The sequence below is a fragment of the Taeniopygia guttata genome, chromosome W, assembly GCF_048771995.1.
Source record: "Taeniopygia guttata chromosome W, bTaeGut7.mat, whole genome shotgun sequence".
Classification (NCBI taxonomy): domain Eukaryota; kingdom Metazoa; phylum Chordata; class Aves; order Passeriformes; family Estrildidae; genus Taeniopygia; species Taeniopygia guttata.
In genome coordinates, this window is record NC_133064.1 from 2,983,903 (window position 1) to 3,011,403 (window position 27,501).

At 45.9% G+C, this 27,501-nt stretch overlaps 1 protein-coding gene across 13 annotated transcripts in view; it reads left to right on the forward strand.

Moving 5' to 3' along the window:
- Window positions 1–13,957: 13,957 nt before the first annotated feature.
- Window positions 13,958–27,501, forward strand: part of LOC140682075 (transcription factor 4-like) — a 177,439-nt gene continuing 163,895 nt past the window's right edge. For 4 of the 13 annotated variants that reach the window (XM_072922987.1, XM_072922992.1, XM_072922990.1 and 1 more), the window contains exons 1-3: window positions 13,958–14,600; window positions 16,018–16,112; window positions 17,435–17,507. In XM_072922987.1, coding sequence (XP_072779088.1) covers window positions 16,041–16,112; window positions 17,435–17,507 — 145 coding nt within the window. In that variant the 5' untranslated portion in view covers window positions 13,958–14,600; window positions 16,018–16,040. Of the gene's footprint in view, window positions 14,601–15,254; window positions 15,382–15,456; window positions 15,760–16,017; window positions 16,113–16,972; window positions 17,229–17,434; window positions 17,508–27,501 lie in introns of those variants that run through there. The other 9 variants (XM_072922996.1, XM_072922998.1, XM_072922993.1 and 6 more) reach the window with 6 other exon arrangements.

The following is a 27,501-nucleotide window of genomic DNA, read 5'->3' on the forward strand; positions in this document are numbered from 1 at the left end:
ATTTAACCTCTGCTGTATTATTAACCGCATCAAAATATAACGACGGTCGTTAGGAAAAAAAACTGAGAACATTTGGGAAAATTTGGACTCTTCCCTCGTTATCTGTAATTTAACGGTCTCGTTTAACAGATAGGTTTGTTTGTTTTAAATATCAATCCTGCTTCCTCCAAACTCCACCAGAAACAAGATGTGACCTGCTGATATTTCTCCTTAATGAAACCTCCCTGATAATTTCCTTTTTTGCCCAAATTGTGCTGCTAACCTTGAAAAGAGTTTCATTGTTAGGGTTTGGCTGGAAAAGTAATCACTGGGAATTCTTCAGAATCGGAGTGAAACTGGGAGAAAGGTTCTGGAATCCTAAAATGAATTCTGGAATGGTTTGGGTTGGAAAGGATTTAAAAATCATCATTTTCCACCCTCTGCCATGCTGCTCCAGGCTGGTATTGGATCACTCAGCAGGAATGAGGTCCAGAGTGGATCACAGGGATGTTTTTCCTGCATTTCCCACTGGAAAACTCTCCGGAGCTGCTGCATGGTTGGGAATGTTCTCCTTTTCCCCAGTGCATTTTCTCAAGTGCCAATCTAAAATTCCCTTTCCTGGGAAATTCCTAAATTTCCCAGGCCAGCTTGGAGCTACCTGGGATAATGGAAGGTGGGCATGGAATGGGATGGAATTAAAATCCTTTCCAACCCAAACCATCCCACAATTCCATAACAAACCAATCCCTGTAAACCATAACCTAAATAAAACATATACAACAATGAATTCTCTGAGGATTTTGGGTCTAAAAAATCTGTGGTTTGGGCTCAAAGACCTGTGAGTGGTGTTTAAAACGGGAGCTCAACTAAAAGACTCCTCCTGTTGAGCGAGCCCATGGATTAGGTATGAATTATCCTGTTTGCATTTCATTTAGTTTGATTTTCTCTCTATTTCCTATTTTCTAAATTAGATAACCCTTTGCTTGATTTAAGGTAATTCGCCTTTACTGACTATTACTTAAGGCTGAACATTTGCAAAGCAATTCCGGGGGAGAGGAGGGAAATTAAAGCACGGAAATTTCGGGTTTAGAGAACAAAAGGAACGCGGGCACGGAAGGGAAGTGATGATGAATGGCGAGTTGGCAACGCCTCAGCCCCAAGAGCTGCTTTTGACCGATGCCACGAGATTTTCCAGACACTCCGGAGCTTCTTTTGTGCATCCTGTGCTTAAAAATTTGATGAGCCTGGTGTATTTACCACCAGTACAGCAACGGGGATCCATAAGGAGGAAAATGGATTTGGATCATCCCCTTTTTTTTTTGGGCTTTGATAATTTAACCGCCTGTTTTATTTCCATTTTATACCGCAGTTGCATCTGGAAATGGGGAAATTCAGTTTGGAAACCAAAAAGGGGAGGAGGGAATAGAGGAAAAACACAATTCGTGGGCAGCAAAGCCTCTCTGTGACACTGCACCCTGCAAATCTCTCCCGGATGAATGTGGGATCTCTTTAGGAGCTGTTAATCTATGCAAAGTAAATTGTTTTGGATTTGCCCAGCCCATCCCTGCCCACCCTGTCATTTGTAACTGCTGCTTGTGGTGATAGAAACTCTTCATCAACACACACACACCTCAAATTAATTAAAAGCAGACAGGTTTGGGCAGCAAAGCACCTCAGTGGTCTGATCATGAGTGTTTTTTCCACGAGATGATCCTTTCTGTGTGTTATTGTGCCTTGCACCACGGCAGAACGGGTTGGATCCTTGAGCACCCCTGTTGGAAAATCAGGATGTTCCTCCCCTCACGCAGACAAATCCTGCTCGATCCCAAATGTCTCTGAGAACAATTTTCGCCTGGAGAATGTTCCTTCATTCCCATCTGTGCAGATCACAGTTTGAAACGCTGCCTGCACTTTCACCAGGAAAAAATAGCCAGAGCAAACTCTAAAAAAAAAAAGAAACAAGGAAAAATGAATATGGAATAAAAAATGAAGTGCTGAAGCAATCGGTGCTCCTCTATTTGTTTTGCTGACAGACCAGTGAGTTGTCCCAGTTCCCAAACTGGGATTTACATGACATGCACACACCTCGGGAATGCCACCGAATCCTCCAGTGGAATCCTGCAGCAAAGGCTTTCCCAAATCAATCTCGGCGCTGAATTATATTAATGAACTGTCACAGTTGCCGTTGTTTTCCCAGGGCTTTGCAGCTGCATTCCTTCGCAGGTGCTTGGCAGATCCGTGCGAGGCTGGTTTGGGGTTTCAAGTCGTATTTTTCTGTAAAGTTAGATTATTCCTAGGCTGCTCCTAGGAAAACAAATATTGGAATTTTTGTGGTTTAATAGGAGATTAATATGGAAGTGAAAGCAATCTGCTGCTAGAAAAATAAGCAGGATCAAAATCCATTTAAGTGAAACCTGCAGCTCTTTATATTGCAATCATAATACACTTAGAGGAGCAGCTTCCCTAAAAACTGGCCTTGTCACCGATAGCCCTTTATTCTTCCCTCCGTGTTCCTCATCAAGCAGCTAATTCAGGCAGCTAATTGGGACAATAACTAATCCAGCCACGTATTCCCCCAATTATTTCCTTCTTCATCCCTCTCCTTTTATTCCCGTGTATTTTTTACAGCAGCTTTTAATTCAATTAGAAGGACGGGACTCAGCCCGAGGCTCCCTCGCCACCAATGGGTCCGGGCTCAATAACAAACAGCAAAAACAGAATTAAGATGTGAAACCACACAGAAAAGGATTTACAACAACAACAACAACACATTTTTACCAGCACGAGAGAGCCTTCAAAGAACGCTCAATAATGGAAAGAATATAATACAGGGAATAAGTGTGAAATCTCATCAGCTCTCCCAGAGGGTCACTCCAAATTATATTCCCAGAGATGTTGGGATGGCTCAGACCTGGAATTGTTCAAGGCTGGGATGGAAAAGGTTTGGAGAAAAGGATTTGAAGGATCCCACCCAGCCTTGGGCACCTTCCACCAGCACAGATAACTCTGAACCCCATCCAATCATTTTTCCAGATTTCCAAAATATGAATAATTCCTGCTGAAACCTCGATAAGAGATTGCCTGATTGTATTTTCTGTACCCCTGTCATCACAACCCATGGATTTCCATAATGACCTACATATGCCCATTAGAAAAATTGAAAATACGTGGAAAATCTCTTTGAGTCCCCTGCACCTCCTGGCCTTTTCCCCAAATCCACTGTTTTCTCCCTAATGGACTGCAGTATTCCATATCCATTAGTAAAACTGAAAATGATGACATTTCATTTTAATTGAAATCAAACATCCTCTTTCATTAGGGAATTAGAAAACAAACCTTTCATAGGGAATTAGAAAACAAAATTTTAATCGGAATTCAGGCAAATACTGAAGAATATTTTCCCACCTCCAGAAGTACCTTTCCATGGAAATCTGCAGTATTGCTGAGGCAATGAATGAAACACATTCTTTGCAAAGATTAACAACTTTACATTCCCCTCTAAGCCAAACCAGCCTCATGTTGACACCATAAAGCTGGAAAATGGATCATATCAGGGCTGGGGTGCAGTTGGGTCTGTCCTTTCCTATTTAATTTCCAAATACAACCTCACAGCCCGTCATGAACCAAATCCATCAGTCATTTGAAGGCAGAATCCTTGGAAGTGTTCAAAACTAGGCTGGATGGGGTTTGGACCATCCCAAGCCAAACCATTCCATGATTTTATGTCGCTCCTTTCTTTATTTTTATTTCTACCACTTGCTTGTGCACCAGCCCCACTGTGGGCTCAACACCCAAAAAAAAAAAATCAAAAAAAGGAATTATTGAAACCTACCTCTTTCTGAGGGATGCTGGGGGTGGAGCAGGCTGGAAGTCCTCAAGGGTGCGATCCTGGATGAGTTCTCTGATGCTGAGGGAGTGAGGGCCCGGTGCCCTCATGGCGCCTCAGCAGCGTGGCCAGGCCGAGGGCCAAGGAGGGAAACTCCGCCGGGCCTCTGAGGGGCGGGAGCTGGGCCGGAGCTCCGAGGGGATAGCCCGAGGAGCCGGCCCCGCTGGGCGGAGCGGGGTGAGCTCCGTCGGGGAGGAGTGTTGGGAATCACCTCATGGAGGAGCGGGGTGAGCTCCGTCGGGGAGAAGTGCTGGCGGAGCGGGGTGAGGTCCCTCACGGAGAAGTGCAGGCGGAGCGGGGTGGAGAAGTGCTGGGAATCACCTCATGGCGGAGTGGAGTGAGGTCCCTCACGGAGAAGTGCTGGGAATCACCTCATGGCGGAGTGCAGTGAGGTCCCTCATGGCGGAGTGGAGTGAATCCCCTCATGGCGGAGCGGGGTGAGGTCCCTCACGGAGAAGTGCTGAGAATCCCCTCATGGCGGAGCGGAGTGAATCCCCTCATGGCGGAGTGCTGAGAATCCCCTCATGACGGAGTGGAGTGAATCCCCTCATGGCGGAGCAAGGTGAGGTCCCTCACGGAGAAGTGCTGGGAATCCCCTCATGGCGGAGTGGGGTGAGGTCCCTCACGGAGAATCCCCTCATGGCGGAGCGGGGTCAGGTCCCTCACGGTGAAGTGCTGGGAATCCCCTCATGGCGGAGCGGGGTGAGGTCCCTCACGGAGAAGAGCTGCGAATCACCTCATGGCGGAGTGGGGTGAGGTCCCTCACGGAGAAGTGCTGGGAATCCCCTCATGGCGGAGTGGAGAGAATCCCCTCATGGCGGAGTGGAGTGAGCTCCCTCACGGAGAAGTGCTGGCGGAGCGGGGTGGAGAAGTGCTGGGAATCACCTCATGGCGGAGCGGGGTGAGGTCCCTCACGGAGAAGTGCTGGTGGAGTGGTGTGAGGTCCCTCACAGAGAAGTGCTGCGAATCCCCTCATGGCGGAGTGAATCCCCTCATGGCGGAGCGGGGTGAGGTCCCTCACGGAGAATCCCCTCATGGCGGAGTGCAGTGAGGTCCCTCACGGAGAAGTGCTGGGAATCCCCTCATGGCGGAGTGGAGTGAATCCCCTCATGGCGGAGCGGGGTGAGGTCCCTCACGGAGAAGTGCTGGGAATCCCCTCATGGCGGAGTGGAGTGAGGTCCGTCAGGGAGAAATGCTGGGAATCCCCTCATGGCGGAGCGGTGTGAGGTCCCTCACGGAGAAGTGCTGAGGATCCCCTCATGGCGGAGCGGAGTGAATCCCCTCATGGCGGAGTGCAGTGAGGTCCCTCACGGAGAAGTGCTGAGGATCCCCTCATGGCGGAGCGGAGTGAATCCCCTCATGGCGGAGCGGAGTGAATCCCCTCATGGCGGAGCGGGGTGAGCTCCCTCACGGAGAAGTGCTGGTGGAGTGGTGTGAGGTCCCTCACGGAGAAGTGCTGGGAATCACCTCATGGCGGAGCGGGGTGAGCTCCCTCATGGAGAAGTGCTGAGAATCACCTCATGGCGGAGTGAAACCCCTCATGGCGGAGTGAATCCCCTCATGACGGAGCGGGGTGAGGTCCCTCATGGAGAAGTGCTGAGAATCCCCTCATGGCGGAGTGGAGTGAATCCCCTCATGGCGGAGTGGAGTGAATCCCCTCATGGCGGAGCGGGGTGAGGTCCCTCACGGAGAAGTGCTGGGAATCACCTCATGGAGGAGCGGGGTGAGCTCCGTCCGGGAGAAGTGCAGGGAATCACCTCATGGCAGAGTGAATCCCCTCATGGCGGAGTGAATCCCCTCATGGCGGAGCGGGGTGAGGTCCCTCACGGAGAAGTGCTGGGAATCCCCTCATGGCGGAGCGGGGTGAGCTCCGTCGGGGAGAAGTGCAGGCGGAGCGGGGTGGAGAAGTGCTGGGAATCACCTCATGGCGGAGTGGAGTGAGGTCCCTCACGGAGAAGTGCTGCGAATTCCCTCATGGAGGAGTGAATTCCCTCATGGCGGAGTGGAGTGAGGTCCCTCACGGAGAAGTGCTGGAAATCCCCTCATGGCGGAGCGGGGTGAGGTCCCTCACGGAGAAGTGCTGGGAATCCCCTCATGGCGGAATGGCGCGAACTCCCTCAGGGCGGGAATGGCGTGAGTCCCCTCAGGGCGGGAATGGCGCGAGTCCCCTCAGGAAGAGAAGCTCAAGCGCCCTCATGGTGCCAACCCCTTCATGGTGCCAACCCCCTTCATGGCATCAGCTCCCTCATGGTGCCAATCCCTTCATGGTGCCAACCCCTTCATGGGGACGAGGCACCAGCCCCCTCATGGTGCCAGCTCCTTCATGGGGACAAGGCGCCGGCCCCCTCATGGTGCCAGCCCCATCATGGTGCCAACCCCCCCATGGTGCCAGCCCCATCATGGCGCCAACCCCTTCATGAGGACAAGGTGCCAACCCCTTCATGGGGACGAGGCACCAGCCCCCTAATGGTGCCAGCCCCTTCATGGGGACAAGGCACCAGTCCCCTCATGGCACCAGTCCCCTCATGGTGCCAACCCCTTCATGGTGCCAGCCCCTTCATGGGGACGAGGTGTAAGCCCCCTCATGGTGCCAACCCCTTCATGGGGACGAGGTGTGAGGTCCCTCATGGTGCCAGCCCCTCATGGTGCCAACCCCTTCATGGGGACGAGGTGTGAGCTCCCTCATGGTGCCAACCCCTTCATGGGGACGAGGTGTGAGCCCCCTCATGGTGCCACCCCTCATGGGGACGAGGCACCAGCCCCCTCATGGCATCAGCCCCCTCATGGGGACGAGGTGTGAGCTCCCTCATGGTGCCAACCCCATCATGGGGACGAGGTGTGAGCTCCCTCATGGTGCCAACCCCCTCATGGGCATGAGGCACCGACCCCCTCATGGTGCCAACCCCTTCATGGGGACAAGGTGCCAGCCCCCTCATGGGGACAAGGCACCAGCTCCCTCATGGTGCCAGCCCCTTCATGGGGACGAGGTGTGAGCTCCCTCATGGTGCCAACCCCTTCATGGGGACGAGGCACCAGCCCCCTCATGGTGCCAACCCCTTCATGGGGACGAGGCACCAGCCCCCTCATGGTGCCAACCCCTTCATGGGGACGAGGCACCAGCCCCCTCATGGTGCCAACCCCTTCATGGGGACGAGGCACCAGCCCCCTCATGGTGCCAACCCCTTCATGGGGACGAGGCACCAGCCACCTCATGGTGCCAGTCCCTTCATGGGGACAAGGTGTGAGCTCCCTCATGGTGCCAGCCCCATCATGGTGCCAGCCCCCTCATGGTGCCAACCCCTTCATGGTGCCAACCCCTTCATGGGGACGAGGTGCCAGTCCCCTCATGGTGCCAACCCCTTCATGGTGCCAGCCCCTCATGGGGACAAGGTGTGAGCCCCCTCATGGTGCCAGTCCCTTCATGGGCATGAGGTGTGAGCACCCTCATGGTGCCAACCCCTTCATGGTGCCAGCCCCCTCATGGTGCCAACCCCTTCATGGTGCCATCCCCCTCATGGTGCCAGTCCCCTCATGGTGCCAGCCCCTTCATGGTGCCAACCCCTTCATGGGGACGAGGTGTGAGCACCCTCATGGTGCCAACCCCCTCATGGTGCCAACCCCCTCATGGCATTGATCTGTGACTTCCCTCAAGCCCCCCACAGGATCTGCTGAGCTCCAGGAGCACCAGAAGACCTTGGAGGATCCATGGGAGGGTCACCAAACCCATGTGGAGTCTGCAGGACCCGAAGCCCTCAGGTAACTGCTGAGGTGGCTGGAAGGAGTTGTGTGATGATGGTTTGAGGTCAAAGCCCTCATGGGTGTGTTGAGGGTGGTGGAACATCTCATGGGTGTTGAAGGTGGTGGAACATCTCATGGGTGTGCTGAGGGTGCTGGAACCCCTCGTAGATGCTGAAGGTGGTGGAACATCTCATGGGTGTGCTGAGGGTGGTGGAACCCCTCATGGGTGTGCTGAGGGTGCTGAAACCCCTCATAGATGTTGAAGATGGTGGAACATCTCATGGATGTGCTGAGGGTGCTGGAACCCCTCATAGATGCTGAAGGTGGTGGAGCCCCTCATAGATACTGAAGGTGGTGGAACCCCTCATGGATGTGCTGAGGGTGCTGGAACCCCTCATAGATGCTGAAGGTGGTGGAACATCTCATGGGTTTGCTGAGGGTGCTGAAACCCCTCATAGATGCTGAAGGTGGTGGAACATCTCATGGGTGTGCTGAGGGTGCTGAAACCCCTCATAGATGCTGAAGGTGGTGGAACATCTCATGGGTTTGCTGAGGGTGGTGGAACATCTCATGGATGTGCTGAGGGTGCTGGAACCCCTCATAGATGTTGAAGGTGGTGGAACATCTCATGGGTGTGCTGAGGGTGGTGGAGCTTTTTGTGGGTGCTGGAACCTCTCATGGGTGTGCTGAGGGTGCTGGAACCCCTCATAGATGCTGAAGGTGGTGGAACATCTCATGAATGTGCTGAGGGTGCTGGAACCCCTCATAGATGCTGAAGGTGGTGAAACATCTCATGGGTGTGCTGAGGGTGCTGAAACCCCTCATAGATACTGAAGGTGGTGGAGCCTCTCATGGGTGTGCTGAGGGTGCTGGAGCTTTTCATGGGTGCTGGAACCTCTCATGGGTGTGCTGAGGGTGCTGAAACCCCTCATAGATGTTGAAGGTGGTGGAACATCTCATGGGTGTGCTGAGGGTGCTGGAACATCTCATGGGTTTGCTGAGGGTGCTGGAACCCCTCATAGATGCTGAAGGTGGTGGAACATCTCATGGGTGTGCTGAGGGTGCTGGAACCCCTCATAGATACTGAAGGTGGTGGAACATCTCATGGGTGTGCTGAGGGTGCTGAAACCCCTCTGAGATGCTGAAGGTGGTGGAACATCTCATGGGTTTGCTGAGGGTGCTGAAACCCCTCATAGATGTTGAAGGTGGTGGAACATCTCATGGGTGTGCTGAGGGTGCTGAAACCCCTCATGGGTGTGCTGAGGGTGCTGGAACATCTCATGGGTGTGCTGAGGGTGCTGAAACCCCTCATAGATGCTGAAGGTGGTGGAACATCTCATGGGTGTGCTGAAGGTGCTGAAACCCCTCATAGATGTTGAAGGTGGTGGAACATCTCATGGGTGTGCTGAGGGTGCTGGAACCCCTCATAGATACTGAAGGTGGTGGAACATCTCATGGGTGTGCTGAGGGTGCTGGAACCCCTCATGGGTGTGCTGAGGGTGCTGAAACCCCTCATAGATGTTGAAGGTGGTGGAACATCTCATGGGTGTGCTGAGGGTGCTGAAACCCCTCATAGATACTGAAGGTGGTGGAACATCTCATGGGTTTGGTGAGGGTGCTGGAACCCCTCATAGATGTTGAAGGTGGTGGAACATCTCATGGGTTTGCTGAGGGTGCTGAAACCCCTCATAGATGTTGAAGGTGGTGGAACATCTCATGGGTGTGCTGAGGGTGTTGAAACCCCTCATAGATACTGAAGGTGGTGGAACATCTCATGGGTGTGTTGAGGGTGGTGGAACATCTCATGGGTGTTGAAGGTGGTGGAACATCTCATGGGTGTGCTGAGAGTGGTGGAACATCTCATGGGTGTGCTGAGGGTGGTGGAACATCTCATGGGTGTTGAAGGTGGTGGAACATCTCATGGGTGTGCTGAGGGTGCTGAAACCCCTCATGGGTGTGCTGAGGGTGCTGAAACCCCTCATAGATGTTGAAGATGGTGGAACATCTCATGGATGTGCTGAGGGTGCTGGAACCCCTCATAGATGCTGAAGGTGGTGGAGCCCCTCATAGATACTGAAGGTGGTGGAACCCCTCATGGATGTGCTGAGGGTGCTGGAACCCCTCATAGATGCTGAAGGTGGTGGAACATCTCATGGGTTTGCTGAGGGTGCTGAAACCCCTCATAGATGCTGAAGGTGGTGGAACATCTCATGGGTGTGCTGAGGGTGCTGAAACCCCTCATAGATGCTGAAGGTGGTGGAACATCTCATGGGTTTGCTGAGGGTGGTGGAACATCTCATGGATGTGCTGAGGGTGCTGGAACCCCTCATAGATGTTGAAGGTGGTGGAACATCTCATGGGTGTGCTGAGGGTGGTGGAGCTTTTTGTGGGTGCTGGAACCTCTCATGGGTGTGCTGAGGGTGCTGGAACCCCTCATAGATGCTGAAGGTGGTGGAACATCTCATGAATGTGCTGAGGGTGCTGGAACCCCTCATAGATGCTGAAGGTGGTGAAACATCTCATGGGTGTGCTGAGGGTGCTGAAACCCCTCATAGATACTGAAGGTGGTGGAGCCTCTCATGGGTGTGCTGAGGGTGCTGGAGCTTTTCATGGGTGCTGGAACCTCTCATGGGTGTGCTGAGGGTGCTGAAACCCCTCATAGATGTTGAAGGTGGTGGAACATCTCATGGGTGTGCTGAGGGTGCTGGAACATCTCATGGGTTTGCTGAGGGTGCTGGAACCCCTCATAGATGCTGAAGGTGGTGGAACATCTCATGGGTGTGCTGAGGGTGCTGGAACCCCTCATAGATACTGAAGGTGGTGGAACATCTCATGGGTGTGCTGAGGGTGCTGAAACCCCTCTGAGATGCTGAAGGTGGTGGAACATCTCATGGGTTTGCTGAGGGTGCTGAAACCCCTCATAGATGTTGAAGGTGGTGGAACATCTCATGGGTGTGCTGAGGGTGCTGAAACCCCTCATGGGTGTGCTGAGGGTGCTGGAACATCTCATGGGTGTGCTGAGGGTGCTGAAACCCCTCATAGATGCTGAAGGTGGTGGAACATCTCATGGGTGTGCTGAAGGTGCTGAAACCCCTCATAGATGTTGAAGGTGGTGGAACATCTCATGGGTGTGCTGAGGGTGCTGGAACCCCTCATAGATACTGAAGGTGGTGGAACATCTCATGGGTGTGCTGAGGGTGCTGGAACCCCTCATGGGTGTGCTGAGGGTGCTGAAACCCCTCATAGATGTTGAAGGTGGTGGAACATCTCATGGGTGTGCTGAGGGTGCTGAAACCCCTCATAGATACTGAAGGTGGTGGAACATCTCATGGGTTTGGTGAGGGTGCTGGAACCCCTCATAGATGTTGAAGGTGGTGGAACATCTCATGGGTTTGCTGAGGGTGCTGAAACCCCTCATAGATGTTGAAGGTGGTGGAACATCTCATGGGTGTGCTGAGGGTGTTGAAACCCCTCATAGATACTGAAGGTGGTGGAACATCTCATGGGTGTGTTGAGGGTGGTGGAACATCTCATGGGTGTTGAAGGTGGTGGAACATCTCATGGGTGTGCTGAGAGTGGTGGAACATCTCATGGGTGTGCTGAGGGTGGTGGAACATCTCATGGGTGTTGAAGGTGGTGGAACATCTCATGGGTGTGCTGAGGGTGCTGAAACCCCTCATGGGTGTGCTGAGGGTGCTGGAACCCCTCATAGATACTGAAGGTGGTGGAACATCTCATGGGTGTGCTGAGGGTGCTGGAACCCCTCATAGATGTTGAAGGTGGTGGAACATCTCATGGGTGTGCTGAGGGTGCTGGAACCCCTCATAGATGCTGAAGGTGGTGGAACCTCTCATGGGTGTGCTGAAGGTGATGGAACATCTCATGGGTGTGCTGAGGGTGCTGAAACCCCTCATAGATACTGAAGGTGGTGGAACATCTCATGGGTTTGCTGAGGGTGCTGGAACCCCTCATAGGTGTTGAAGGTGGTGGAACATCTCATGGATGTGCTGAGGGTGGTGGAACCCCTCATAGATGCTGAAGGTGGTGGAACATCTCATGGATGTGCTGAGGGTGCTGAAACCCCTCATAGGTGTACCGGAGCCCCTCATGGGTGTGCTGAGGGTGCTGAAACCCCTCATGGGTGTGCTGAGGGTGCTGAAACCCCTCATGGGTGCTGAAACCCCTCATGGGTGCACCGGAGCCCCTCATGGGTGTACCGGAGCCCCTCATGGGTGTACCGGAGCCTCTCCCGGGTGTGTGGGAGCCCCTCATGGGTGTACCGGAGCCCCTCATGGGTGTGCTGAAACCCCTCATGGGTGTACCAGAGCCCCTCATGGGTGCACCAGAGCCCCTCATGGGTGTGCTGAGGGTGCTGAAACCCCTCATGGGTGTGCTGAGGGTGGTGAAACCCCTCATGGGTGCACCAGAGCCCCTCATGGGTGTACCAGAGCCCCTCATGGGTGTGCTGAGGGTGCTGAAACCCCTCATGGGTGTGCTGAGGGTGGTGAAACCCCTCATGGGTGCACCAGAGCCCCTCATGGGTGTACTGAAACCCCTCATGGGTGTACCGGAGCCCCTCATGGGTGTTCTGAGGGTGCTGGAGCTTTTCGTGGGTGCTGAAACCCCCCATGGGTGTGCTGAGGGTGCTGAAACCCCTCATGGGTGTGTGGGAGCCCCTCATGGGTGTACCAGAGCCCCTCATGGGTGTACCAGAGCCCCTCATGGGTGCACCGGAGCCCCTCATGGGTGTGCTGAGGGTGCTGAAACCCTCATGGGTGTACCGGAGCCCCTCATGGGTGTGCTGAGGGTGCTGAAACCCCTCATGGGTGCTGAAACCCCTCATGGATGTGCTGAGGGTGCTGAAACCCCTCATGGGTGTACCGGAGCCCCTCATGGGTGTACCGGAGCCCCTCATGGGTGTGCTGAGGGTGCTGAAACCCCTCATGGATGTGCTGAAACCCCTCATGGGTGTACCGGAGCCCCTCATGGGTGTACCAGAGCCCCTCATGGGTGTACCGGAGCCCCTCATGGGTGTGCTGAGGGTGCTGAATCCCCTCATGGGTGTACCGGAACCCCTCATGGGTGTACCGGAGCCTATCATGGGTGTGTGGGAGCCCCTCATGGGTGTACCGGAGCCCTTCATGGGTGTACCGGAGCCCCTCATGGGTGTGCTGAGGGTGCTGAAACCCCTCATGGATGTGCTGAAACCCCTCATGGGTGCACCGGAGCCCCTCATGGGTGTGTGGGAGCCCCTCATGGGTGTGCTGAGGGTGCTGAAATGTCTCATGGATGTGCTGAGGGTGCTGAGGGTGCTGAAACCCCTCATGGTTGTACCGGAGCCCCTCATGGGTGTGCTGAGGGTGCTGAAACCCCTCATGGGTGTACCGGAGCCCCTCATGGGTGTGCTGAGGGTGTTGGAGCTTTTCGTGGGTGCTGAAACCCCTCATGGGTGTACCAGAGCCCCTCATGGGTGTGCTGAGGGTGCTGAAACCCCTCATGGGTGTACCAGAGCCCCTCATGGGTGTACCGGAGCCCCTCATGGGTGTACCGGAGCCCCTCATGGGTGTGCTGAGGGTGCTAAAACCCCTCATGGGTGCACCGGAGCCCCTCATGGGTGTGCTGAGGGTGTTAAAACCCCTCATGGGTGTACCGAAGCCTCTCATGGGTGTGCTGAGAGCCCTCCCGGGTGCACCAGAGCCCCTCATGGGTGCACTGGAGCCCCTCATGGGTGCACCGGAGCCCCTCATGGGTGTGTGGGAGCCCCTCATGGGTGCACCGGAGCCCCTCATGGGTGCACTGGAGCCCCTCATGGGTGCACCGGAGCCCCTCATGGGTGTACCGGAGCCCCTCATGGGTGCACCGGAGCCCCTCATGGGTGCACTGGAGCCCCTCATGGGTGCACCGGAGCCCCTCATGGGTGTGTGGGAGCCCCTCATGGGTGCACCGGAACCCCTCATGGGTGTGCTGAGGGTGCTGAAACCCCTCATGGGTGTGCTGAGGGTGCTGAAACCCCTCATGGGCGTGTTGAGGGTGCTGGAGCTTTTCGTGGGTGCTGAAACCCCTCATGGTTGTACCGGAGCCACTCTCGGGTGTACCGGAGCCTCTCCCGGACCCCTCCCGGGTGTACCGGAGCCTCTCCCGGGTGTGTGGGAACCCCTCCCGCTGCACCCCCAATCCCACTTCCACCCCTCCACCCTCACCCCACACCCCAACCCCGCGGGCCGCACTTTAGGCCCAACCACCTCCCTCCATCTTGTAGGCCCCACCGCTTCCTCCTCCTCCTCCTCTTCCTCCTCCTCCTCCTCCTCCTCCTCCTCCTCCTCCTCCTCCTCCTCGTCGTCGTCATTGTCTGTGAGGGGCGTTTATAAGGCGGCGGGCATTGCCCGGATGTGATCGCCGGGCGATGCGGCTGCCCGGGCGGGACGCGAGCGGCCGCGGCTCGCCGGGGGAGGCCGCGCTGCTGAGCCGGAGGAAGCGGCGGCCGCTGCTTTAAACTTCCACCAAGTTGCTTCAACGCGTTCCCCCAAAGCGGGACTCATCTATTTTTTAATTTTTTTCCGATTTTTTGTTTTATTTTTGTGTTTTTTTGGGTTTTTTTGACGCGCGGATAAGGTGGGGGTAACTCCCCTCAGAGCTGCGGCGCTGCGAGCTCCGTCACCATGTGTCTGTAAAAACAATAGGGCAAAACTTTTTGGACCTTCTTTTTTGCTTTTTTTCAATTTTTTAATTAATTTTTTAATTTTTATTTTTTAAACCTAATTTATATTATTTTTTTTTTCTAACCGGGCCCCCCCAAAATCCCAACAAAGCCAAGTGTAGTGTGCCTGTAAAGCTGTGGAATAACCTGGAGCAGGAGTGACACTTTCCCTACTTTTTGGTGGTTTTGGAGGGTCACACACGTGTGAGACAATAAAGCACTTTGGCAGAAGATTCCTCTTTTTATTTCTTTTTTTTTTCCCCCATTGGAATATTGTGAACATATTTGTGGCCATTTAAGGTAAAGTTCCGATTTGCTGTTAGACTAACTTGTCTGTGTTTTTTCTTTTTTTTTTTATTTTTTTCATTAAAATTGTCGATCCCGATATGTTATTTAAAAAAAAAAACGTAAAGAAAAAAAAAAAGTGCAAGTTCCGGGCTGTGTAAATCTATACATTGTATATACTACACGTGTGATACACCAAAGTGCAAACTCGCTGCTTTATTTCCTGCCGGAAAATGAACTTTGGGGAGTTATTTTTTAGCAGAGAGAGGGGAAAAAAAATATGGAATAAAAGTGGTAAAGAAGGGGAGGAAAGGGGAGGAGGGGGGGTGGTAGTACCCCCAAAAACTTCCGCGTAAATCCACGGGGCTGCTTTGCAAAGTTTGCACTGGAAAAGTAAAAAAAAAATAAAATAAAAAGACGAAAACAACTTAATCCAAAGGGAAAAAAATATATAAATATTGTTCTTTTCGGCCAAACGCCCGCGTGACGTGCGTGTTATAAACGCGAATGTAGCGTGGAGCTCCACGAGCGGCGGGAGGGGAGCGCGGAGCTCCGCGAGGCGAGCGTGGAGCTCCACGAGCCGCGAGGCGAGCGCGGAGCTCCACGAGCCGAGCGTGGAGCTCCACGAGCGGCGCGAACCGAGCGCGGAGCTCCGCGAACAGCGGGAGGGGAGCGCGGAGCTCCACGAAGCGGCTCCGCGAACCGAGCGCGGAGCTCCGCGAGGCGAACGCGGAGCTCCGCGAGGCGAACGCGGAGCTCCACGAGCCCAACGCGGAGCTCCACGAAGCAGCTGCGGGTACGGAGGCGGCAGCTCCGCGCCCCTTTTCCCTCTTTTCCTTCCCCTCCCCCCGAACGCTGCGGCCGCACAGGCCCGAACCTCGTTCTGGGCCTTCTCCTCTTAGCTAATTAACAACCGCAGCTAATTATCCTCCGCCCCCCCCCCCCTCTGTGGATTCTACACTTCGCGTCTCGCCGTTTCTTTATTTTTCTCTTCGTTTTTTACCTCCCAACGTTACTTTTTTTGTGTGGAATAAGAAGAAGGGAAAAAGTTGGCAGCGGATTCTGTAGTTTCTTCTCATTCATTCCTCCTTGAACCTCCTGTTGCATAAATGATGCTCCTGGAGAGAAAATTTATATTTTTTTGTCTCTTCTGGATTTGGGTTTAATAGTGGATGTTCGTCTATTTGGAATTATAATATTGTTGTTTTTTTTATTTTATTTTTTTTCCGCTTGTTGTCGTGTATTTTGATTTTTTAGTGTTTTTTTTTGCTGCCTCTCCATCTTTTTTTTTTTTTTTTTCCCCTCCCTTCTTCTTCTTCTCAACCACCCACTCCCCCCCTCCCCTTTTTTAAAAAAATCAAAATTTGACTGTTTTTCCTTCAAGGCTTTGAATTTCTGATTGCAATTATTATTATTATTTCCATGTTTCTAGGTTTGTGTGATTTTTACTAAAAAATGCATCACCAACAGCGAATGGCTGCCTTAGGGACGGACAAAGAACTCAGTGATTTACTGGATTTCAGTGCGGTAAGAAATTAGTAACAGATGTAAAAAAAAAATAAATTTTAGTAACAAAAAAACCAAAAATCCAGCCAAAAAAAAAGCAATAAAACCAACCCCAAACTGTGCTTTAAGTACATTGAGCAATTTTTAATTTGTAAATATTTTTTTGGCTTTTTTTAAAAAAAAAAAATAATCCAAACTGAATATTTTTAGTTATTCAGATTAGAGATTCGCAGTTTACTTTAATGTCTCGGACCTCTTAAATAATTCTTGTCAAAAAAAACGCCCAAAAAATGATAATTTCTCATCATTCCATCATACTTATATTGCACTTTTGATTTTCAAGCCTTGTTAATTAATTAATTACTAATAACTCGCTGATATTCTCCTTTCGCTTCTTCCCTTATTTCAATTTTAGCACAGAAAAAGTGCAAAAAAATCCACGAATGCATCAGTTAAAAGTTTTTTTTTAATCCCCTCCAAATTTATTGGTATAAAAACCCTTTGAGCTTCTCGTGGGTGCTTTAATCAGAATTTTGGAGCGATTTTTGATGAAAAAATGAGATTTTTATGCCAATTTTGGGGGCAGAACGTGTAATTTTGTCATCTCCCCCTCCCCCTTCCTTCCTCTCCCCATCCCCCCAATATATCACGAATTTTTATTTATTTATCCACTCATTTATTTATTTTAACGAACATTTTTTTTTAATAGATGCACATCCCCTCCTAAAACCCACCAAATCTTTATTTTTTCCCACATTTCTGCTGTTCCAACCTCATTTTTTTAAGTGATGTCTTGTGAAAATTTACCCAAAAATCACATTTTAAAGCATCACCTCACCCCTTTTTTTTGCTTTTTGCTGCGTTTTTCCTATTTAATATTGAATTTTTTTGCTGTTTTTCACTCGAGGAAGGTCTTAGAAGGGAAAAACCAATTAGGATCGAAATAATTTTGAGAAAAGAGAGAGAGAGGAGTGAAAAAAAAAAAGGGAGGGAAGAGGGGGCGAGGAATGATTCTTCCAATTGCAACACACGAAATGAGAATTTAGAATTTAGGGGCAGGTGGTACTTTGAATTTTTATTATTATTTTTATTCCCTGGAGCGGAATTCAAACGGATATTCCGACGTTGATGATTAAGGTTAAAACCCATTTTTAACTTTTTTTCTGATTTTTTTATATGGATTTTTCCACATTATTGGATTATTTAGGGATTTAATAAGATTGATAAAAAAGGGATTTTGGATTTTTTTGGATTTTTTGGGGATGTGCTGACAACTTCAAACTGGATTTTGGGAATTTTTTATTTTTCCCATTATTAATTCCTATTTATTTTTATTTTTTTAGATGTTTTCACCTCCTGTGAGCAGCGGAAAAAATGGACCAACTTCTTTGGCAAGTGGACATTTTACTGCCTCAAGTATGTACATTTTTTTGTTCCATTTATAGCCAAACGTATGGAATTGATTTATCCTATAGGATAATCTTTGTTGTGGTGCTTTAATCTCTTGTGGGGATCAGATTAATTCGGAATTATTCTGATTTTTAGTATTATTATTATTATTTTTATTATTATTTCCACCTCTAATTTTTTAAAACCCCCCCCTGACTTCTCCTCTTTAATAATTCCTTAAAATAATTCTAATTTTACAGCAAATTTATCATTTAATTTTGAATAATTTTTTAATTTCCAACCCCAAACCTTCTCTTTGTCTATCAGGGACGATATTCAAAACCTCTTATATGCAAATTAATTTTATGTGTTATAATTAAAGCAAAACGAGGCTGTTGCAATTAAAATTTATCCAAAAAAAGTCTTTATGATTAGAGTTGCTGATGGAATATTTTTTAGAAATTTAAATATTTAATTGCTTTTTAAATAATTTTGGTTTGAAATATGAATATTTTGGAATATTTTGGCTGTGGGGCGTCTCCCAAAAAATGGAATGACAAAAGCATCTTCAGTGTTTATTTGGACAATAATTAAATAATTAATTAGGGTTAATTAAAGTTTCTCAAGTGGTTTTTTATGTGATTTTATGATAAATTAGAATTCCCAAAAATCTCTGATCCATGAGGGAAATTTGGGTAAAACTTCCTTGCAGAAATCTCCATATTTACGGGTTTTTTAATGCAGTGCGCCTCTCATTAATTCAATATTTTATTAATTAAACCATAATTAACATCATTTAGTTTTTAATCCCAGCTGGAATTCTTTATTTTACGCCTTTTATTCTATTTAAACTTTCAAAATAACATCCTAAATTTATTTTATCATCACAAACTTGCTTATATCACAAACTACCAACTTATAGAATTTTGCTGTTGGGTTAAAATAACTTTCTATATATTATCTATAGGTTAAAATCTCAATTTTTATCATTTTCTGATATAATTTTTAAAGTTATGAGGTCAAATCTAAAATCTCCACTTTATTTGTTTTTATTGGAGTGGAAATTAATTTGTCACGCTCAGAGCTCAATCCATACATCAGACAGAAAATATATACATTTTATAAATTAATATAATTTTATAAATGAATATAAATTAATAAATTATATTTATTACCTACTCTTAAAACTCTTTTCTGGAATAATTTAGATCAGGAGGACAAATTAGAACAAATAAATTGAATTTTGAAGCTGAAGGAATCGCAGAGATTTTGTCTCATCATCACGTAACGAGGAAAATTAATTAATGAGCTGCAGGAAATTAAGAATAATGAGATAAAAACAAATTAAAACAACACCTAAACTCTGTTAAAGGATAAAATTCCAAAATAATTTTGTGGGTGTGGTGGTTGTGCACAATTTGTGTCAAAATCGAGATAAATTCCCACCTAAAATATCAATAAAATATAATTTTCCTTCCCCAAAAAATTGATAATTAATTATTTACCCAGGTAGGAAAATTAGGATTAAATTTGAGAATATCTGGATCATTTCTGTGATATTCTAATTATGCAAATCGCTAACGAGGAATCACAATCAGCGGGTCGGGCGCTGCTTTTCCACCTGGAAATTCTCCCTTTAAAATGATTTAAAAATAAATTTATTGAGATTTTCTGCATTAACAGCATTAATTCCTAATTAATAATAATCCTATTTAAAAAGTGATTTAATAGCTGTTATTTTAATTAAATAATACACATTAATTGCATTGAGGTGGGGGGTTATTTTTGATTTTTTTTGCTTTGTTCGCCCATTTTTTAGGACAGTTGCCAAAAAAAAATTGATTTTCCCTCAAGAATATTTTAATTTTTTTATCTATTAATCAAAACCCACATCTTATTGATTCTATTTAAATTTTCTATTTAAAATTTGGAATTTTATTTCAATTTTGGAGAATCTGTTTTGGATGTTTGGGTGGGAGAAAAATCAGAAAAAAATTGAATTTTTCTCATTTTCCAGAAAAAAAAGGGGAAAAAAATCCAATTTTTACCTGATCAAATCAAGCAAATTCCATTTAAATTATTTAAATCCTCATTTTTTATTTTGCCATTAGTTTGATTAAGGCTTGGCCTGTATTAAAACAACTAATTAATAATCTTTAACGAGGAAATCCCAAATCCAACGCGGTTTAAATTCTTTAATTTTTAATTTGGGATGTTTAACGAGGAAATTATTATGAATATTTTGATTTTTTTTAAAATATAATTTATTTGGGGGTTTTGGTGGCAAAAAAAACACTAAAAAAATAAAAAATAAATGAGATTTTAGAGTTAAAATCTGTTTTAAAAATGAATTTGTTGTGCTCCACGAAAGGAAAAAATCCCATTTTTTAGGGCTAAAAAATTTGGAATTTTGGGTGTTGAGCAAAAATCCCGACTCCCAATTAATTATTTTAATATATAATTAATTATTTAAATATATATTGATCATTATTTAGATATTTTCCATATATAGGAAGTCAAAAATATTTAAATTCCATCATTTGGACGATGTAAAATTAAAATTAAATTTAATTTTTAAATTTAAATTTTTTTTTTTGGGGTCAACAAATGTGTTATTTTTATTTAATTTAAATAATTATATATATATATATATATATATATAATTATATATATATAATTTAAATAAAACAGGAAAAACTAAAGAATGCACGTATAGAAAGGGATTAACGTATGGAATTTATGCTGTTAATTACTGAAATCTCTGTGGATTTTAATATTCAAATTATTAATTAATTTTAAATTTAATTTTTAAATTTTAATAATTTATTTTCTGAGAAAAAATTATAGAAAAAAAATGGAGAGGGGTGAAAAAACGGTGAAAAAAGGTGAAAAAATGGTGAAAAAATGGCATTTTTTGGGTGAATTTTGGGCACCATGTTGGCACAGCCTGACCCTGACATGGGCACAGGGTTGGCACAGCCTGACCCTGACATGGGCACAGGGTTGGCACAGCCTGACCCTGACATGGGCACAGGGTTGGCACACACTGACCCTGACATGGGCACAGGGTTGGCACAGCCTGACCCTGACATGGGCACAGGGTTGGCACACACTGACCCTGACATGGGCACCACGTTGGCACACACTGACCCTGACATGGGCACAGGGTTGGCACAGCCTGACCCTGACATGGGCACAGGGTTGGCACACACTGACCCTGACATGGGCACAGGGTTGGCACAGCCTGACCCTGACATGGGCACAGGGTTGGCACAGCCTGACCCTGACATGGGCACAGGGTTGGCACAGCCTGACCCTGACATGGGCACAGGGTTGGCACAGCCTGACCCTGACATGGGCACAGGGTTGGCACACACTGACCCTGACATGGGCACCACGTTGGCACACACTGACCCTGACATGGGCACAGGGTTGGCACACACTGACCCTGACATGGGCACAGGGTTGGCACACACTGACCCTGACATGGGCACAGGGTTGGCACAGCCTGACCCTGACATGGGCACAGGGTTGGCACACACTGACCCTGACATGGGCACAGGGTTGGCACACACTGACCCTGACATGGGCACAGGGTTGGCACACACTGACCCTGACATGGGCACAGGGTTGGCACACACTGACCCTGACATGGGCACAGGGTTGGCACAGCCTGACCCTGACATGGGCACAGGGTTGGCACAGCCTGACCCTGACATGGGCACCACGTTGGCACAGCCTGACCCTGACATGGGCACAGGGTTGGCACACACTGACCCTGACATGGGCACCACGTTGGCACACACTGACCCTGACATGGGCACAGGGTTGGCACACACTGACCCTGACATGGGCACAGGGTTGGCACAGCCTGACCCTGACATGGGCACAGGGTTGGCACACACTGACCCTGACATGGGCACAGGGTTGGCACAGCCTGACCCTGACATGGGCACAGGGTTGGCACAGCCTGACCCTGACATGGGCACAGGGTTGGCACACACTGACCCTGACATGGGCACAGGGTTGGCACAGCCTGACCCTGACATGGGCACCACGTTGGCACACACTGACCCTGACATGGGCACAGGGTTGGCACAGCCTGACCCTGACATGGGCACAGGGTTGGCACAGCCTGACCCTGACATGGGCACCACGTTGGCACACACTGACCCTGACATGGGCACAGGGTTGGCACAGCCTGACCCTGACATGGGCACAGGGTTGGCACAGCCTGACCCTGACATGGGCACAGGGTTGGCACAGCCTGACCCTGACATGGGCACAGGGTTGGCACACACTGACCCTGACATGGGCACAGGGTTGGCACAGCCTGACCCTGACATGGGCACAGGGTTGGCACACACTGACCCTGACATGGGCACAGGGTTGGCACAGCCTGACCCTGACATGGGCACAGGGTTGGCACACACTGACCCTGACATGGGCACAGGGTTGGCACAGCCTGACCCTGACATGGGCACAGGGTTGGCACACACTGACCCTGACATGGGCACCACGTTGGCACAGCCTGACCCTGACATGGGCACAGGGTTGGCACAGCCTGACCCTGACATGGGCACCACGTTGGCACAGCCTGACCCTGACATGGGCACAGGGTTGGCACACACTGACCCTGACATGGGCACAGGGTTGGCACAGCCTGACCCTGACATGGGCACCACGTTGGCACAGCCTGACCCTGACATGGGCACAGGGTTGGCACACACTGACCCTGACATGGGCACAGGGTTGGCACACACTGACCCTGACATGGGCACAGGGTTGGCACACACTGACCCTGACATGGGCACAGGGTTGGCACAGCCTGACCCTGACATGGGCACAGGGTTGGCACAGCCTGACCCTGACATGGGCACAGGGTTGGCACAGCCTGACCCTGACATGGGCACAGGGTTGGCACACACTGACCCTGACATGGGCACAGGGTTGGCACAGCCTGACCCTGACATGGGCACAGGGTTGGCACACACTGACCCTGACATGGGCACAGGGTTGGCACACACTGACCCTGACATGGGCACAGGGTTGGCACACACTGACCCTGACATGGGCACAGGGTTGGCACACACTGACCCTGACATGGGCACAGGGTTGGCACACACTGACCCTGACATGGGCACAGGGTTGGCACAGCCTGACCCTGACATGGGCACAGGGTTGGCACACACTGACCCTGACATGGGCACAGGGTTGGCACACACTGACCCTGACATGGGCACAGGGTTGGCACAGCCTGACCCTGACATGGGCACAGGGTTGGCACAGCCTGACCCTGACATGGGCACAGGGTTGGCACACACTGACCCTGACATGGGCACAGGGTTGGCACACACTGACCCTGACATGGGCACAGGGTTGGCACAGCCTGACCCTGACATGGGCACAGGGTTGGCACACACTGACCCTGACATGGGCACCACGTTGGCACAGCCTGACCCTGACATGGGCACCACGTTGGCACAGCCTGACCCTGACATGGGCACCACGTTGGCACAGCCTGACCCTGACATGGGCACAGGGTTGGCACACACTGACCCTGACATGGGCACAGGGTTGGCACACACTGACCCTGACATGGGCACAGGGTTGGCACACACTGACCCTGACATGGGCACAGGGTTGGCACAGCCTGACCCTGACATGGGCACAGGGTTGGCACAGCCTGACCCTGACATGGGCACAGGGTTGGCACAGCCTGACCCTGACATGGGCACCATGTAATTTATTCTATAGGTTAAATGTATATAAATGTATATAAATGTATAGATGACCCAATAACCACAAAAATTTGGAATTTTCGGGGGTTTTATAGGAGGAAAAATTGGATTTTTTTGGGGTTTTTTGGTGTAAAAAAAGGGAATTTATGGTTTTTTAGGGGTTATATAGGTTGAGGATTTGTATATATATATATATATAGGGTGGGGGATAATATATAGGGTGGAGGATATACATATATATATAGGGTAGAGGATATGCATATATGTATAGGGTGGAGGTTATACACATATATAGGGTGGAGGATATAAACATATATAGGATGGAGGATACACACACATATAGGATGGAGGATATAAACATATATAGGATGGAGGATATACACATATATAGGATGGAGGATATACACATATATAGGATGGAGGATACAAACACATATATAGGGTGGAGGATATATAGGATGGAGGATACACACACATATATATATATAGGGTGGAGGATACACACATATATATATATATATAGGGTGGAGGATACACACACATATATATATATAGGGTGGAGGATACACACATATATATAAGGTGGAGGGTACACACACATATATCACACACACATATATATAGGGTGGAGGATACACACACATTTATATAGGATGGAGGATGCACACATATATATATAGGGTGGAGGATACACACACATATATCACACACACATACATAGGGTGGAGGATATATACATATATATATAGGGTGGAGGATACACACATATATAGGGTGGAGGATACACACACATATATAGGGTGGAGGATACACATATATATATATATAGGGTGGAGGGTACACACACATATATCACACACATATATATCTATAGGGTGGAGGATCCACTCTATATATATGCGCGTACCCTCCACCCCATATATATGTGTGTATCCTCCACCCTATATATATATATATATGTGTATCCTCCACCCTATATATATGTATATGTGTATCCTCCACCCTATATATGTGTGTGTATCCTCCACCCTATATATGTGTGTGTACCCTCCACCCTATATATGTGTGTGTGATATATGTGTGTGTATCCTCCACCCTATATATGTGTGTGTACCCTCCACCCTATATATGTGTGTGTGATATATGTGTGTGTATCCTCCACCCTATATATGTGTGTGTATCCTCCACCCTATATATGTGTGTGTATCCTCCACCCTATATATATATATATATGTGTATCCTCCACCCTATATATATGTATATGTGTATCCTCCACCCTATACATATATGTGTGTGTGTCCTCCACCCTATATATATGTATATGTGTATCCTCCACCCTATATATATATGTGTGTGTGTATCCTCCACCCTATATATATATATATGTGTGTGTATCCTCCACCCTATGTATGTGTGTATCCTCCATCCTATATATATGTGTGATATATGTGTGTGTATCCTCCACCCTATATATATATATGTGTGTGTATCCTCCACCCTATATATATATATATATGTGTGCGTATCCTCCACCCTATATATGTGTGTATCCTCCACCCTATATATATATATGTGTGTGTATCCTCCACCCTATATATTATCCTCCACCCTATATATGTGTGTGTATCCTCCACCCTATATATGTGTGTGTGATATATGTGTGTGTACCTTCCACCCTATATATATGTGTGTATCCTCCACCCTATATATATATATTTATATATATGTGTGTGTATCCTCCACCCTATATATATCCTATATATATCCTATATATATGTGTGTGTATATATCTCTGTGTGTGTCCTCCACCCTATATATGTGTGTGTGATATATGTGTGTGTATCCTCCACCCTATATATATATATATATATATGTATCCTCCACCCTATATATGTGTGTGTATCCTCCACCCTATATATTATCCTCCATCCTATATATATATATGTGTATATCCTCCACCCTATATATATCCTATATATATCCTATATATGTGTGTGTATATATCTCTGTGTGTATCCTCCACCCTATATATATATATATGTATCCTCCACCCTATATATATATATATATATATGTGTGTGTGTATCCTCCACCCTATATGTGTGTGTATCCTCCACCCTATATATATATATGTGTGTCCTCCACCCTATATATGTGTGTGTGATATATGTGTGTGTATCCTCCACCCTATATACATATATATATGTGTATCCTCCACCCTATATACATATATATATGTGTGTGTATCCTCCACCCTATATATATATATATGTATCCTCCACCCTATATATATATATATATATGTATCCTCCACCCTATATATATATATGTGTATATCCTCCACCCTATATATGTATATATATGTGTGTGTATCCTCCACCCTATATATTATCCTCCACCCTATATATATATATGTATATCCTCCACCCTATATATATATATGCATATCCTCAATGTATATAACCCCTAAAAAATCATAAATTCGCTTTTTTTACACCGAAAAAATCCCCAAAAAATCCAATTTTTTCTCCTATAAACCCCCCGAAAATTCAGATTTTTTGCGCTTCCCTCACCTATACATTTATATACATTCAACCTATATAATAAATAACCTCTGCTAAGTTTTGCTGTTTTAAATCCACCCAAATAAAATTCCCTATGGAATATTTAATTTAATTTTAATATTAATTCAATATGAGAATTATGGGGAAAAATTCAGATTTTTTGGGGTAAAAATTTGGGGAAAAAATTGAGTTTTTTGGGCAAATTTTTCTTGTTTAATGTTTAATTTTAAGCCAAAATTAACAAATTAATTAATTTTTATTTGTATTTTTCCGCTCCTTTAATCAAAGCACAGATTAAAAGGGAAATATGAGTTTAATTAAATATTATAATTGAAATTTTAATATTTAAATAATTTATAAATGGATTTTTAGGGTTTTTTGAGAGGATTTGTAGGAAAAAATTTATTATTTATTATTTATTATTTATTATTTATTATTTATTATTTATTATTTATTATTTATTGGAATAATCCAAAATTTGATCCATTTTTCTCCATCAGTTTGTGAGGATGTGGTAAACAGTTTTCCATTTTATTTTATTTTATTTTATTTTATTTTATTGTATTTTATTTTATTTTATTTTATTTTATTTTATTTTATTTTATTTTATTTTATTTTATTTTATTTTATTGTATTTTATTTTATTTTATTTTATTTTATTTATTTTATTTTATTTTATTGTATTTTTATTTTATTTTATTTTATTTTATTTTATTTTATTTTATTTTATTTTATTTTATTTTATTTTTATTTTATTTTATTTTTATTTTTTTTTTCCTTTTATTTTATTTTATTTTTTTATTTTACTTTATTTATTTTATTTTATTTTTATTTTATTTTATTTTATTTTATTTTATTTTATTTTATTGTATTTTTGTTATATTTTATTTCTTTTAATTTCATTTAATTTCATTTTATTTTATTTTTATTGTATTTTATTTTATTTTTATTTTATTTTATTTTATTTTATTTTATTTTATTTTATTTTATTTTATTTTATTTTATTTTATTTTATTTTATTTTATTTTATTTTTTTATTTTTATTTTATTTTATTTTTATTTCTTTTCTTTTCTTTTCTTTTCTTTTCTTTTCTTTTCTTTTCTTTTCTTTTCTTTTCTTTTTTATTTTTATTTTATTGTATTTTATTTTATTTTATTTTATTTTATTTTATTTTATTTTATTTTATTTTATTTTATTTTATTTTATTTTTTATTGTATTTTTTAATTTTATTTTTATTTTACTTTATGTTATTTTATTTTATTTTATTTTTATTTTATTTCATTTTATTTTATTTTATTTCATTTTTATTTTATTTTATTTTATTTTATTTTATTTTATTTTATTTTATTATATTTTATTTTATTTTTATTTTATTTTATTTTATTTTATTTTATTTTATTTTATTTTATTTTATTTTATTTTATTTTAATTTATTTATGAATTTATTTAATTAATTTTCATGGATAGGATGACGGAAATCGAACAATAACACTGAAAATTTCCTATTTTATGTCAAATTATTATTGATTCCAAATTCATAATTAATTAATTAATTAATTAATTAAATTAATTGATGGTTTTATCGTATCTACAAAATGTTATTTTAGTGATTTGATGAGGGAAAAATGAAGAAAAATTCTCTTTTTTTTCCCTTTTTTTACCCCAAAAAAATCGTCATTTTTGTGTCTTTTTTAATCATTTTTTGATCAATAAA